A 15,798-nucleotide genomic window follows, 5' to 3' on the forward strand; every position below is an offset into this window, starting at 1 on the left:
AAAAAATAAAATTACTTCTTACTAGAGTTTCCTTTATTATCTGTTTGACAAGTAATTTCGCTCTCAAGTTGTATCTTGGATCTTAGGTAGGATTAAGGTGGAATCTAGCCCTTATCTAGTCCTCCCTGAGCACGCTCTAGGCGTTGAGGGACACTGGTGAACCAGGTGAATGGAATTTCCATGCTCACAAAGCTCACTGTCAAATTTGGGAGAAACAAACATTAAAAAGAATGGACAACAAAAAATATTCTAGTTTTCATGAGTTCTTGGAGAAAGAGCAGAGAGTTATGGGGCTTTAACAAGGGATTCTAATGTCCAGGGAGGGTTTAAGGAGCAAATACCTCTCAAATTCATGTGGAGGGTGAGTAATAGAGAACCTGCAATGCATCAGAAGAAATGGTGTGTGCAAAGGCCCTGAGGTTTAAGAACTGGGTGATCAAGTGAAGAGGTCTGGATGGGGCGGTATGTGATGGGGCTGGGAAGTTTGGTAGTGGTGATGGTGCCAGTTTGTAGGCCATGGGAGGCAGGTTGCCATCAGCCTGAGGGCAGTGGGTCCCAAGCTGGGGTAGACCAGGCAGGGGGATAGGTGCTGTAGCAGAGATGCACAGAAGAATCCGGCCCCTGCCCTCAGGGAACTTATATTCAAGATGGGGAGGCAGGGCTTCGTAAATACCTGGAGAAATTGCAGGTCAGGAGAGAGGCTGGGGGTGGGGCAGTATCTTTATGACAGGCCCCCTGGAGAGAGACTAGATTAGAGCTTTGAAGGACTAGTGTGGTTTGGAGCATAACAGAAAAGTTTAAAGGAAAAGGGTTGGAAGGTCATGGCCTACTGGAACAGGGCATTTGCGGATGGCGGAAGGCCTGGGAATTCAAGAAAGTGGATGAACTAGAGGCAAGAAGGAAGGGGAGGCTTCATCCCATGGCGAATGGCCCATGGAGTGAAGAGAGCATTGAGAGAAGGCTTAGGAAAATAGAGAGCCCTAGCAAGTTTCTGAGGATGGGAGTTCAGCAATAAGTAAGTCACTCAGTAGAGGGAGCATTCTCTAACACCAGCATTTGTACTTCCCCACTGTTTTAATTTACAAAATATTTCAAATGCAACAGAATACCCAAAGTAATGTAACAAAAGACTTTATACCTACCACCCAGATTTGATACATGTTAATGTTTGCCTTGTGAACTTTAGAGAATTGGCCCAGCCTCCCCTCTTTCCCCCCTCCATTTTATAGCTTGTCAGAGGGGAAGTGTGAGCCAGTTTCACACAGAGGCTGAGGCAGAGCCTGCCTGGCCTTCTTCAGTAGAGCCTCCAGGGTGCAGGGCCTGGACTGATATCCACTGAGGCCCAAAGAAGCCCCATCCTGCCTCCTGGTGGCGGTTTTGCAGTAGACTTAGAAGGAATAGGCTGGTTCTTTTTAAATGTGGTATAAAATGTAAATGGTATCAAAGGATATAGAATGAAAACTCTGCCTCCCACCTCTGACCCCTAGCCTCCTCTTCACTTCCCCAAAGAGTTCAGCTCACCATTTTGAGACTCCTACCAGATCTTGTGCATGTGCAGCTACCTATTTCCAAATTCATTCTAAAAACATAGTGGCTTGACCTAAAAAACAAAAAACAAAAAAAAACAACAGAAAAACCCAACAAACTCTTTATTTGAAGTATAGCAAACCTATAGTAAAATGCACAAATATTAATGTACAGCTCAAATAGTTTTTACACATGTACACACCTGTGTAACCCCCACCCAGATCAAGACATTGAACATTTTCAGTGCTGCAGAAGGCTCCTTTGTGCCCCCTTGGCAGTCATACCCCCCCCCCCCCCCCCCCCCGAGTGGTCACCACTGTTCTTCTACCTTCCAGCACCGGAAATTAGTTTTGCCTGTTTTTGAACTAAATGTAAATGGTAGTCTGGATTTTAATCCAAATGATAGCCTAAGGATATTGTTGACATGGGTGGGGGTAGGGGAGTCATGCCCAGCAGCCCCAGGGATCTGTGGTTAGTACCGATCAGGGCTCTGGACTCCTGGGGCTGGCAGCTGGTGCCATTTTGCGTTGACCCATTCTTCCAGGTTCTGTGGAACTGTGTGTAGGCAGAGGTGATAAAGACATAGCAAGCCCAGCTGTAATGATTTATACTATTGTAGAATGTATATAAATCCCACAAGGGTGGATAAAACAGGTATGGGCACATTTAACTGATTGGAAGCCAGGGCCTAGAATAATGCTTGACATATAATGGGTTCTCAGTGAATACTGAGTGGATGAATGGGGGAGGGGGGGTAGATGAACAAATATGCAGATGGATGGGTGGCAGGTGGATGGTTGGATGAGAGGGTGGGTGGATGAAGCCCGGATAGGTGATTAAACAGCTTGCCACCATTCCACAGCCTAGAGTAGTGGGAGTTGGGTCCCTTCCAAGACCTTCCCAATCCCACCCTAGCTAATTATATAGATTTCACTGACTCCATAGCACCAGTTACCATGCCTCTCTAGTCACTGTCTTGTTTGCTGTCTTGCAGGCTCTTACAGTGCTAGCCAGGGCGTCAATTGCATCCGTGAAGATGTGGCTGCCTACATTACCAGGAGAGATGGTGGTGTGCCTGCAGACCCAGACAACATTTACCTGACCACTGGTGCCAGTGACGGCATTTCTGTACGTGTTATCTAATGTTCACCCATGTGAAGAATAGCCTTGCATGCTAGGGCCAAGCGTGTGAGCCTACCAGCAGGGGGATGGGCCTGGGAGGGAGGGGTTGGCTACCCTCTGGTTCCTGCTGTGTTCCCCATCCTGCTGTCCTTACCCCATTCAGTCATCTTGAAGCTGGATATTCCTGCAGCCTTGGTTTCCCTCCAGAGTGCATACCTGCAGATCCAGCTGGAGAAGAGCCATGGGCACTCAAGGGTGCATTGGCCTTTCTCTCACTTAGTACATACTGGTGTTCCTTCTGCCAAGCACTGTACCAGGTGCTGGGGAGATGGTGGCAACCAAACACGTTTGGCCTCTGTTTACATACTCGTGTTGGATCAGACTAGCCTTCATATCAAATAAATGTCTCATCACACGCTTTCAGTTTCTCTTCTGAGTGAACAGGACAAAATGCTACAGGAGGGGCAGCAGGTGGCAGGGGTGGCTGTCAGGGGGCAGAAATGTTTCTACAAGGATGGCTGAGCAGAGATCTGGAGGATATGTAGGTGTGAACAGGGGAGGCAGGGGTCAGGGTGTGTTTGGGACAGAAGGTCAACATGTGCAGAGGCTGTGAGCTGGAAGGAGGCTTTGTGTTTGGAAATGGAGAGATGAAGTGAATGAGCACCTGTAGCAAGGGCCAGTTTCCAGAAATGGGATAGGGAGGCAACTGGAGCCCGAGTCCTATAGGGCTTTTGTGGCCATGTGAGGATTTAGGTCATTGTCCTAATAACAATGTCCATTGAAGGATTTGAAGGTGAGGGGAGTGATGTAAGGACATGGAGATAATTAGATTTGTGTTAAGTTTTAACTTTGGCAGGGAAGGGGCATGATCGGGATGAGGAGGACTAGGAGGGGGAAGAGGTGACTTGGGCTGCGGGTCACCTGTGGATGAAGTGAAGAGGGGCTGGTATTAAAGTGTGCTTAGAAGGGGCCTGAAGTCCTGGGTCTGAGGGACCTGTGGTCCATTCCCATGTAGTATGCCTCTTCCTGTGCCTAATCAGTGCTAGGCGCCTTCAGTTCACTTATTTTCCCTCCTCAGGGAGTGTGTGCTGATCTTTCTTTTAAATGGTTATCTTTGTCTTTTGACCTCCAAGGCTCTTGTTTCTAATGTTTACTGAGTGCTTTCATCCTTTCCCAAAAGCTTTCAGATGCTTCAAACTCTTACTGGAGACCGCGAGGAAACAGGCCCAGTAATGTTAAGTGGTCTGCAGGCTTTAAGTCAGCCTCTTGTGGAATTTGGGATTCGAGTGTTGAGGCTCAGGTCTTCAACCGCAGCATATTCCGTTGTGTTCTGTTGTCAGAGCCCCTTGTAATTCCCAGAGAAACCCACATACACACAGAGGTCCTGGAGCAGGGGAGGGAGGTGTGTTCAAGATTTAGGGAAAAGAATCAAGTTGTTGAGCTTCTTAATTTGGTGGCATTCTTGCAGCAAGGAACTGAGCCTGTGTGTAAGGTGGGGGCTCTGACAGAAGAGGGTTTCTTATGAACTACTGCCATGTCCACCAGTAGCCCACAGGACTCACATGACCTGGTTTCTCAGGAGTCCTGCAAACCTTGAGCCTACACAGCTGTGGAGACAACCGGGTTGAAGCACCACCTGCTGATAGTAGATGGGTATTTTCTCCCAGTTTGACAATCCTTTCCTTGTTCAGGGGTCTGTCCAACCTTGGACAATGGTAATTACTAACAAGACAGATTTCCACTGCCCATCCCCACCAGGACAGACGGAATGAGCTTAAGGGCTGAGGTCAGAATATTATTCCGAGACGGGCCAGTTTGTAGACCACTGCTTTAGAAGACCTCTTTAAAAAGTAGAAGCATTGAGTCTTTTAACTACTGTGCTGAGAACGTTAAAGCATTTCATTTTGCTTATTCCTCATAGCAGACCTCATTTTACACATGGAGAAAGTGAGGCTCAGGGAAGCCAAGGGGCTCATGTGGGCTGCACTGCAGGCAGGCGGCAGGGTGGCTGGTGAAAGGCTAGAGGTGGGGCCTCCCGGAGTATCTGCCTGACAGCCCCCAAAGGGTGCAGGGTGGTAGTATTCTTGGAAGACATGGCTTCTCTATTGCAGACAATCCTGAAGATCCTGGTCTCCGGGGGCGGCAAGTCACGGACCGGTGTCATGATCCCCATCCCACAGTACCCCCTCTACTCGGCCGTCATTTCTGAGCTCGATGCCATCCAGGTGAACTATTACCTGGATGAGGAGAACTGCTGGGCCCTAAATGTGAATGAGCTCCGGCGGGCTGTGCAGGAGGCCAAAGACCACTGTGACCCCAAGGTGCTGTGCATCATCAACCCCGGGAACCCCACAGGTCTGTGCTTTGCTTCGCCACTTTATTGGGGAGTAGGGGCAGGGCAGCCGGTGTACTACAGGTCTGGACACGAAAGAGTTAAATAATGTGACGTTCTCTTTGCTCCCCTTTCCCAATCTAGTTCCAGATTTGTTAACATAAAATCTGCCACAGGCCACCTTAGGAGATGAGCAAATGCGGGCATATTTTTTGGACAGGGTTGCATTATTATTAAGACCAGTTTTTTGGGTTTTTTTTCTTTCTCCCATTCTTACATTTGCAAAGAATCTCCTTGAGGTTACTTACAACCCATCACCATTAATCATAGGCCTCATTTTACCTTTACTCCTAGTTGTTTTTCTGAACCAGTTTTCAGAATGCTGGTGTGTGCGTTTTTTTCTTTAACACAGCGTTACTGTGTACTTTGAGACCTGGAAAGGAAATGCCATATTAAAAACAAAAGCAAACAAACTGAAAAAACCTGTTTCCAGAAGTTGAAAAGCACGCCTAATTTTGCATATTTTTCTTTAAAAAAAACAAAAAAAGTCCAGCCCTGCATGTTTGGATCTTTCTGGGCTGCTGGCTTCATTTGCCCCCAGTGCTATTTGGATGCTGAGAACAAGGGCTCCTCTTTCCTCCTTTGTTGAGATAAATTGGGTCAGGGCCAAAACGCGTTGGAGTTGATTGTGGAATCTGCTTCTTTGGAACATTAAATGATGCTTCAATCAGCTGAAAGCACCACTTGAATTCCTGAGTGCAGAAAATGGGTGCGCCTGGCTGTAACACTCATTTATTTACATCAGCTCCCTGGGGGTAGGAATGCAGATTCTAGCTCTAATCCAATAGGAAAATGACTACAGCTGGGTTCTCAATCCTGGTTGCACATTAGAATCACAAAAGGAGCTTTTAAAAATGCCAAAGTCATGGCTGCATCCCAGAATCTCTGGGGATCGGGCCCAGGCATCAATATTCCCCACAGCTGATGATGAGAACCACCACATTAGGACAGTGGTTCTCAGACTTAAGCTTGTTAAAAAGCAAACTGCTGGACCCCGCTCCAAGAGATTCTGATGTAATTAGGCTAAGTTGGGGCATGAGAGTTTGTATTTCTAATGAGCTCCCAGGTGATGCTGTTGCTGCTGGTCCCAACTTGAAGTAACAGTTCCTACATCTTGGGAAATACTCTGTATACCTAGTTTATATTAGAGGGTTGGTAACTTTTAAGGCCAGGTGTTTATGCATATCTTTTCACCTGGTTCTCTGGGAAGAAATAATTGCGTCAGAGACTTTACTATTTTAGGTAAAGGGATCATGGGAGTGTATATTAATATGAGTAATTTTTAGAATAACTGTAAGTGGGCAGAGGCTGGTGTTGCTTTCTGGGGTCTGAAATGTGTGAAAATTGGTGAGCTCTTGGAAGATGGGGGATGAAAAATAGAAACTCTCTGTGATGGCCATATATCTTGTCTGGACCACACACTGACCACTTGGGCTGAAAGGTGTCAAAATGGACTGGGATATTAAACCAGGCCTCTGGGTTCTAAGATAGAAACCCAGCTCAAGATTGCAATTGGGTCATAGAACTGTAAAGTCCAGGGGTGAAGGAGCACACCTGAATCAGCATCATTGTCATAGGAACCTCGGTCCATTTCCCAGGTCTCAGTTGGAGTCCTTCTCAGGAAGGATCTGTCCTTGGTGTGACCTTCAGCAGCTCCAGCCATGGCCCACCAGCTGAGCAACCTCAGCAGAGAGCCTCACCCATAGTTTTAACAAAAATTCCAGGCCAGACTCTCTTTGGCCCAGCTTAGGTCATCTGCCCATTCCTGCACCAGTCAAATCACCAAGACTGTGACCAGGTCTGTGTCCCTTGGCCCTGCTGGAGTGCAAAGAGCAGCAGTTCCCCATAGAATAGCTGGGCTCTGTCACTCAAAGGAGGGAAGGACACTGGGCAAACAAAGCAACAGATTTTCTCTTTGGGTTGTGGGAAATTTCCTTTGGCCTGGCCTCTGGTGAGAGGCACTTGGAAGACCCCTCTCCAGCCTTCTGTGTCAAAGCCATCCCTTCTATGAGGTGGTCTCATATCTCCCCCTGCTGGGCACAGCTGTGCCTTGGCCCTCTAAAGCCATTTATGACTGTCCCTTCTACAGCACTGTATGTATTTGTCCACCCATTGGCTTAGAGGCATGTTCTGAGTGACTCCCAGACACTGGAGAGAAATAAGCTCTGTCCTTATCATCAGGGTTGCGTTGCACACATCAGTGGAATTATTTACATATAGTGGTCTGTTCCCTCTATTGAGCTGCAGGCTTTCTGAGGCCCTGGTCCTTGTTTACTTCCTTTTTGCACTCTCCTTGGCATTATATGCACATGGTTTTGATATTCTTGCTGCTCAAATCTTTGCTTGCATTCTAACAGGATAGTTTGTGGGATCAGAGGCATGGAAGGGCAAGCCCAGTAGGGTTTGCAGGCAGACTCAGCCCCCTGGGGAGCCAGCACCTGGCTGTCAGTGGGAAGAGTAGTTGGTTCCTTGTAGAATCCTGGGCTGTCTCCTTTCCAGAATCCCAGAACCCTGAACTTCAGAGGAAGCCTGGTTTGGTGCTTGCTTGGCAAGAAAAAGCTGGACTTTTCACAAAGGAATTGAGCTTTAGTAAAATAATTGGTTCATTGCTTAGATAGTTCAAAGCCGAGATCCTGGCTGAATCATACTGTGCTCTTATAAGATATATCTATTTTTTTCCATACATGTCCTTGATATTTTCACACAGAGAAGACTATAGGTATTTTTATTTTTAACAAAAAGGTAACATATTCTATGTATATAAATAGTACCTGTGCATACATATACACATACATACAGAGTTATATGCGATATGCATAGAGACACATACATATACGTCTTTAAAAATGCTGTTTCTTTACTAAGCCAGTAAGTATTCTGACTTACTGGGATTCTGGGTGTTTTTCCGGAAGGTATGTGAGCACCGCTGATACCCCCAGTGCCACACCCATAGCAGGTCTCAGGAAACACTGGGGAAAGTTTCCATTTCCATCTTGCTGCATTTGTTTCTTCCCCATCTAAGCCCATGGCATTTCTGGTGAACTGGTAGAGTAATATTTTGCTATTTGTGCTCATTTCTGTTAAACGGGTGTTGATTATTTCCACTGTTTGTGTTGAGTCAAGTGCTCAAGGGTAGACCTTAAAAGGGAAGACTGCTGAGTGTTCTCCATCATCATCAGTGATACATACATAACTCCCACATGGCCACGAACAGGAGACACCAGAGCTGGCACACAGGCTTGTTCATTTTGTGCTTACTTTGCAAATATTTACCGAGCACCTGCTGAGTATGGGCTTTGAGGATACCCGATGAGCCATACAGACCATGTCCCTGCCTCATGGAACTTGTGTGTGCCTCTCTGGGAAGTTGTGGTAACTGTCCATCAGCCAGTGTGATTCTCTTCGTTGGCTGCTGTGGTAAGGGGGGCTCAGAGATGATTGATTTAACCCCTTCCTGCTCCTTAAGACACTATCCTCCAATACAAACATACCCCACCACCCACCCACACACACCTCTCATAAGAATAACAAGAAAGTTGAGTGTGAAACACTTCTCCCTCCACATACCTGGCATAAGTGAGTCAGACAGGTGGGGCTGAGACTTGGGAGTCCCTAGAGGTTGACTACACCCTATTAGGCACAACAACTAGGGTGGTCCCTAAGGGTCATGCAGGAACACAGGACACCTGAGTGATTCTGGGTGGGATTCTTGTCCTAGGGACAATTTAAACAGCATTACAAACTGCATTCTGGTTTTGTTGGGGATTTTTTAGGTCAGGTCCAAAGCAGAAAGTGCATAGAAGATGTGATTCACTTTGCCTGGGAAGAGAAGCTCTTTCTTATGGCTGATGAGGTAAGAGTTGCCCAGCTCTCTCCGTGAGGAGTGAGGCTGAGCTTTCTCTTCCAGGGGGAGGGAGCCAGGCCTGACTGTTCTGTACCACAGGGAAATTTCTAGGTGTTGGAGGAGTGATTCTAACCAAGGAGGAGGATGTTAACAACCTGTGAAACTGTGACCTAAATCATCCCTCTATTCGGTTGGATTCTTGATTATAAATTTCAGAAAGTTAACCCAAACCACTTTAAACTTTAAAAGAGGGGCATCTGGGTGGCTCAGTAGGTTAAGCATGTGACTCTTGATTTTGGCTCAGGTCATGATCTCAGGGTTTGTGAGTTAGACCCCTGCATTGGGCTTTATGCTGATAGTGGAGCCTGCTTTGGATTCTTTCCCTCCCTCTCTGCCACCGCTCCCCGCCGCCCCTCACCTTCCTGCCTGGTCATGCTCTCTCTCTCTCAGAATAAATAAATAAACTTGAAAAACAACAGTGGGGTAAAGGTGTGGGGCTAAGTTCAGGGACACAAACCATATCCCTCAGATTCACTCTCCTTCCACTTAGGCCTCACAACATTGCTATCTTCACAGCCTAGAAAGAGAATTTCTTCCTGGTGATTCTAGCAAAAGTCTCAGAGTTGAGCCTGAATCACACAGCTTGGGTCACACACCCACTGCTGAACCAATCACTGTGGCTGATGGTTGCAATATGCACATTGACCAGGCCCCATACAAGGGGCAAGCTGTCTTCCCTAAGAGCAGGGAGCAGTGTTCCCCGAGGGGAAATCAGGGGACTCTCTCTCAGGAAGGGAGAGTGGATGCTGGGTGGACATAATGCTGTGTTCCTATGCCTCCTGTGCTTCCATATCTACCATCTCATTTAGTCCTCACTGCAGCCTGTGAAGGGAGGTGGGGAAATTTTAATTGATTTCATGGTTGCCACTCCTTGAACCCCAGTTCTGGAGCCAAGGCTCCCCATTTTTTTCTTGCTTTGCAAGGAAGAAACTCAAGGCCTGTCAGATTCTATTTCACTTCTTCATTTCTGCATGATTCTGGTTAGTGGTAGCTTCTAGCACCCTGGTTTCGTTTCTTTGCTCATTAGCACCCCCCCCCCCCCCCACACACACATAACTTACCCACTAAATTGTTGCCATGATTAGTAGATGGGCTAAAAATCTTCCTTTCTCTCTCTCTCTTTTAAATTCCAGTAGAGTTAACATACAGGGTTATATTTGTGTCAGGTGTTAAAAATCTTCATTTCTAAAGGAGAGAAGGGGCAGCAGAGTGACTTCGTGCACTAAACTCCCCCCCTTGAGGTCCAGGAAGAGGAGGGCATGAGGAAGTTCATCTCCAAGGGCAGAGGAAGGTGCTTGCCTGCTGAGTGTGGACTATGTGGACAGGGAAAAACAAAGCATGTGTGGGTGCCATTCATGTCTACAGTCTAGTGGGAAAGCTGGCAGTGAAATGAATAGAAAAACAGTAGTTCCAAAGGGGGTTGGTGTCGTAAAAAGCCCGGAGAGCAACACGTTCAGCTCTTCAAGTATGGAGGTCAGAGGATAACTCCATGAACTGCTTCAATTATTTTTTTTAAACTTTTTAAATTTTTATTTTTGAGAGAGAGAGAGAGAGCAGGGGAGGGGCAGAGAGAGGGAGACACAGAATCTGAAGCAGTCTCCAGGCTCTGAGCTGTCAGCACAGAGCCTGACATGGGGCTCGAACTCCTGAACAGTAAGATCATGACCTGAGCCAGTCAGACGCTTCACCGACTGAGCCACAGAGGTGCCCCTGAACTGCTTTCATTATTAATCTTATGGAAAGAAGTAAACATTCAGGGAGGAAACTTGCTTGGGCAAGTAGGAGTCCTGACATTGTCACTGGTCAGATGAGGTAGAAAGGAGATCTGAAAGTTGGGTGGAGGTGAGTGTGGGTGAATGGGAGAAATCAAGTGGGCATACAACTCAAAGCTTTTCTCCTTGTGTGTTCTACAAGGTTCCTTTGGGCACATCTGCCTTATTCCTGGAATGGGCTTTGTAGCACACAGCCTGACTGCAGGTTGACCCTGAGCACCTGTGCCCTTCCTACATGGGCTCAGGCCTCTTGGGGAATATGGGTGACTGTCCCTGTGTCCCTGTTCCCCCAGGTGTACCAGGACAATGTGTACTCTCCGGACTGCAAATTCTACTCCTTTAAGAAGGTGCTTTATGAGATGGGGCCTGAGTACTCCAGCAACGTGGAGCTCGCCTCCTTCCACTCTACCTCCAAGGGCTACATGGGCGAGTATGTTGGCCCCCACCTTCCTCCCACTGCCTCTGGGCCTGCCCCATACCAGATCCCCTCTGCCCTGCCCCACACTCAACCTGGACAGAGAAGGCCGCCTTTATCTATGGCCTCTGCTGACCTTAGAATCAGGAGACAGGCCACATCTCCCCAAGGGGAAGCCCTGTGATGTGAAGACAGCAGGACAGCCTTGTGCAGAGGCTCATATAAAATAAGGTCATGCTTGAAAGAAATCTGACTGCAATAAACAATGCAAATGAAAGCAGGACCTACAGCAGCTTCCAACACTAGTGTTTTCTGCCAGCCCGGTTACTGTTGCTCCAACATTGACTGAAATCTGAGGGGCCGGAGAAGGCAGGTTGAGTGGACAGATGGCATCAGGGCCAAGTTATATGTGTACCTCACCCTAGCACTGGGGCCAGAGAGTCCACTTCAATCCTGTATTTGTTCATTCAGCTAATACTTTTTGATGACCTGCTCTGAGTCCAATACTGATCTCGGCACTGAGGATACAGCAGTGAGCAAACCACAGCAGTCCCTGCCCTAACAGCTTATGTTCTAGTGAAGAGAGAGGCAGTAGACAAATGAATAAAATCATGTGTCAAGTGGACAAAAATAGAGAAGAAATGGGAATGCGGGTGGTGGGGGTAGAGTCATTGAGGAGGAAAGAGGGAGCTATGCAGGTATCTGAGGGAGGAACATTCTAAGATGAGAGAATAGCATGTGTGAAGGCCCTGAGGCATGCCTGGAATATTCAAGGAGTAGCAAGGAAACTGGAAAAGAGTAAGTGAGGGGGAAAGTAGCAGACATGGAGGCCAAAGAAGTCATAAGAGACCAGATCATCTGGGCTACTTAGGTTATTTTTTACTTTTACTCAGAGTGAGATGGGATCTGTTGGAGGATCATAGCAGAGGCATGAACTCACCTGACTTAAGTTTTACTGGACACTGTCTGGTTGCTGTCTAGTGAGGGCAGGAACAGAGACTAGTCAAGAGGCTGTTATAGCCAGGCAAGGTATATATATGACCGTGGGCCAGGATCAAGATGGGGAGAAGATGCTGAATCCTGGATATATTTGAAAGTAGAGTGGACAGGAGTGGCTTGATGGAGAAGATGATTGTGAGACAGAGGAATCAAGAATGATTCCCAGGCTTTTTATTCAAACAATAGGAAGGATGAAGTAGCTAACCATCAATGGATGAGGAAGGCTGTGGGTGAAGTAGGTTTGGGGGAAAGATTGGGAGTTGGGTTTTTGACGTGTTGAATTTGCAAATGCTCATTGCATGTCCAGATGGAGATGGATGTGTGAGTCCCCAGCTCAGGGCTGATAGCCAGCTGATTTAAGTTTGGGAAGTTCAGTGAATGAGTTGTTAGATCTCTGAACCTGGACATCTCACAAGGAGCGAGGTAGACCCTAGGTGTCAGACCAGGGACTGGTTTAGGCCCTCACTGCTCAGAAGCTGGGGGAGAAGAGGAGGAACCTGCAGAAGAGAATGAGAAGGAAAGACTAGTGAGTTTACAGCTAAGGGCATTCATCCACCAACTTTGTGGGGGTTCTTTTATGCGCCAGCTGTCAGGTTCTCCCTTGTTAAGCTGAAGGCCGATGGACCCATGAAGCTTGGAGGAATATTTGGCCAGGTCGATGGAGCTGCATCATGGGGATGATTACCCAGCTGGCTTTATTTGATGTAGGCAGGGGTTAATTTATGCTGGTCTTTCTGGTCTATACCAATAGCAGTGCTTTATCTCTGCTAGACTTTTGTGTGCTATGTAGCTCTTTTCCTAAACAAGTCTGTTCTCTATTAAGTCTTTTTTCAAACTCAGGTGTTTTTATCACATACTTAGTCATGTCTCCATCTGTGTTATTGATTATTGTTTTTAACAGTCTGCTGGATGTTGGTATCCTGAGTTATGACCTGTAGTCTTCAGATCCTGATTACCTGGGATTAGACTGCTCTTCTCAACTTGGTTTTCTGCTCATCAGCAGAGGATTAAGCAGAAAGTTGTTTCTTTCAGCCTTTGTTATGGGAAACCTTTCTGCAATACTAGAATTTATCTTCTTGCCTTGGAAAGTCCAGTCAAGAGATGAGATGGGAACTGGCCTTTGCCAGTTCAGTTCTGCAGCCTAATTCCAGTGGCATTTTATTGAGTGTTTCACTGTGTCAGGTCTTCTGAGGTTGAGGGTGTGGAGTATACAGAGGTAGGTAAGACTAGGTACCCACCTCAGGGAGTCTGCATTTCTGCAGTCTTAGTCTGAACGTTATCTATCACAGTCCAGGGAAGGAGGTACAGCTCCAGAAAATGTGACTGCTGGGGCAAATTCAGGTTCGAAAGTTTTTGTGGTTTTTTTTTGTTTTGTTTTAACTCATTGCAGATTTCATCTTACTTTCCTGTGATTTCAGTCTATATCAAATATCTCTATCAGGATCCTAGTGGTGATAAGTAATGGAAACTAAACTTGAACTGACTTTCACCAAAGAGGTTTTTTAAAAAAAATTAATATCAGTAAAAAGTTTAGGAATCTTAAAGATGTCAGTAGGACTCTGTCCCTGATTTCTTGCTTTGTCTCATTGTCTTTCTCAGCTCTGCTCTCCTGTAGGTTAGCTTTGTTTTCAGAAAGCAGAAAGTTCCAGCAAAAGTCCTCAGACTATGTTCATAAGCTCCAGTGAATCAGGTACCTACCCCTGGAGCCTGTGCAGGCTTGAATCATGTGCCCCTTTAGAACAGGGGCTAGTGTATTAGTTAGGACTCAGGCTAAGTGGCTTTAACTAAGAGGCCCAAAAATATAGTGGCTAAAACAAGTGGATCTCTCTTTGACATAACAGACCAAAGGTAGGGGAAGTCCAGGACAGGCTGTGCTCCACGAGGTCATTCAAGGACTAGGCTGGTAGGACGGCTCTGCCATATCAACATGTGGCATCCATCTCTGGCATTGAGGCTGCTGCTCCAGTGTCTCATTTCTCAGGAAATGGGGGAAAAGAAGGAAAAAGAAGAGAGCATACTTTTTTCTTGTAAGGAAGTGATGTGGAATTTGCTCGTGTCACTTCTGTTCACCTTCCATTGGGAAGAACTTGGCCACATCTGACCACTCAGCATTAGGAATGGGGATGATTACAGAACATTCTGGCTGACCGGATTGCATTTAGTTGAGGCCTCTCTGTGACTGGTGGGTCCTTTCCCCATCTTCAACCTGCAGGTGTGGCTACCGAGGAGGCTACATGGAGGTGATCAACCTGCACCCTGAGATCAAAGGCCAGCTGGTGAAGCTGCTCTCTGTGCGACTGTGCCCGCCAGTGTCCGGGCAGGCTGCCATGGACATCGTTGTGAACCCCCCAGTGCCTGGAGAGGAGTCCTTTGAGCTGTTCCACAGGGTGAGTTGCTGTGTTCTGTAGCCCATCTGCATCCCTGCCACAACAAGGGTCATGGGTATTCATGGTGTATTCAGGATCACCATGGCCAGCCTCTCTCCACACCTCTGATAGGTGCTCGTGGTTCCTCTTGATGCCTAAACCACCCCATGAGGTTCAGTGTGAAAATGTAGTTGGACTGTGTTCTAAAGTGGAGGACTGTCCATGCATGTGGGTGGGGGACCCCTACCCCTTCATCCCCTGTGAGCACCATAGATGGGCAGGCATCCCTGGAGGATTCTGTTTCTAAACTAAAAAGGAGAAAAGGATGGGCGTGGCATTGGTTCTAGACCATAGGCCTGCCTTTGGCCCAACCAGATGTTCTCACAGCTCAAAGTAATCCAGTTAGACCCTTTCCATTCATTGCAAGTGACAAAAACCCGACTTTAACTAGTCTACACACAAAGGAATTTATGGGGCATGTAACCAAACAGTCAGTTCCCAGCCATTCTAGGCTCACATTTTTTTTTAAATTGTGGTAAAATACACAGAACATAAAATTTACCATTTTAATCATTTTTCACTGAACATAAAATACACTCACATTGTTGTGCACCCATCACCACCATCGATCTCCAGAACCTTTTCCTCATCCCAAACTGAAACTCTATACCTGTTAAACACTAACTCCCCATTTCTCCGTCCCCCCACAGCCCCTGGTGACTAACCTCTGTTCTACTTTCTGTCTCTATGAACATGACGACTCTAGGTACTTCATCTAAGTGGAACCATACAGTATTTGTCTTTTGTGACTGGTTTATTTCACTCAGCATAATGTCCTCAAGGTACATCTGTGTTGTAGCATGTGTTAGACTGGGCTTCCTTTGGAAGGCTGAGTAATATTCCACTGTGTGTGTAGACCATGTTTCCTTCATTATCAGGCCACAGCTTCCATCCCCTGTTCCAACAGTACTTGCAGAAGTCCTGGACTGACACATGTGCACCTCTGAGCCAGCCAGTGATTTGCTTTGCCTGAGTCACATGCCCTATGCATACCACATGGATTGAAAGTGGCCCCCCAAAATGAAGTGGTTGGGCCATCTCCTAGAAGCATGTTCTAGGGCTCTCTATCCAGGGCCAGGTCCACTCAGACCGCTGGGCAGGGACGAGGTTTTCTCATTTTGAGAAATAATCTCCCTCCTGGTAAGAGAATAGAAGCCATGACACAAGTTACCCAGGACCTACCTTTTTCCCAGAACTCCCTGCACTTATGGGCCTCAGGGCCCACAATAGCCTTTTGGGCT

General features: G+C 46.9%; 1 protein-coding gene across 1 annotated transcript in view; it reads left to right on the forward strand.

Moving 5' to 3' along the window:
* The window catches only part of GPT2 (glutamic--pyruvic transaminase 2), a 34,368-nt gene that overhangs the window by 12,981 nt on the left and 5,589 nt on the right, over nucleotides 1-15,798 (forward strand). The window contains exons 5-9 of the mRNA XM_040497921.1: nucleotides 2,522-2,655; nucleotides 4,761-5,004; nucleotides 8,815-8,894; nucleotides 11,011-11,147; nucleotides 14,344-14,518. Of these exons, the coding sequence (XP_040353855.1) occupies nucleotides 2,522-2,655; nucleotides 4,761-5,004; nucleotides 8,815-8,894; nucleotides 11,011-11,147; nucleotides 14,344-14,518 (770 nt within the window). The remainder of the gene's footprint in view (nucleotides 1-2,521; nucleotides 2,656-4,760; nucleotides 5,005-8,814; nucleotides 8,895-11,010; nucleotides 11,148-14,343; nucleotides 14,519-15,798) is intronic.

The sequence above is a fragment of the Herpailurus yagouaroundi genome, unplaced genomic scaffold (assembly GCF_014898765.1).
Source record: "Herpailurus yagouaroundi ecotype Mexico unplaced genomic scaffold, PumYag 190, whole genome shotgun sequence".
In the NCBI taxonomy this organism is placed as follows: domain Eukaryota; kingdom Metazoa; phylum Chordata; class Mammalia; order Carnivora; family Felidae; genus Herpailurus; species Herpailurus yagouaroundi.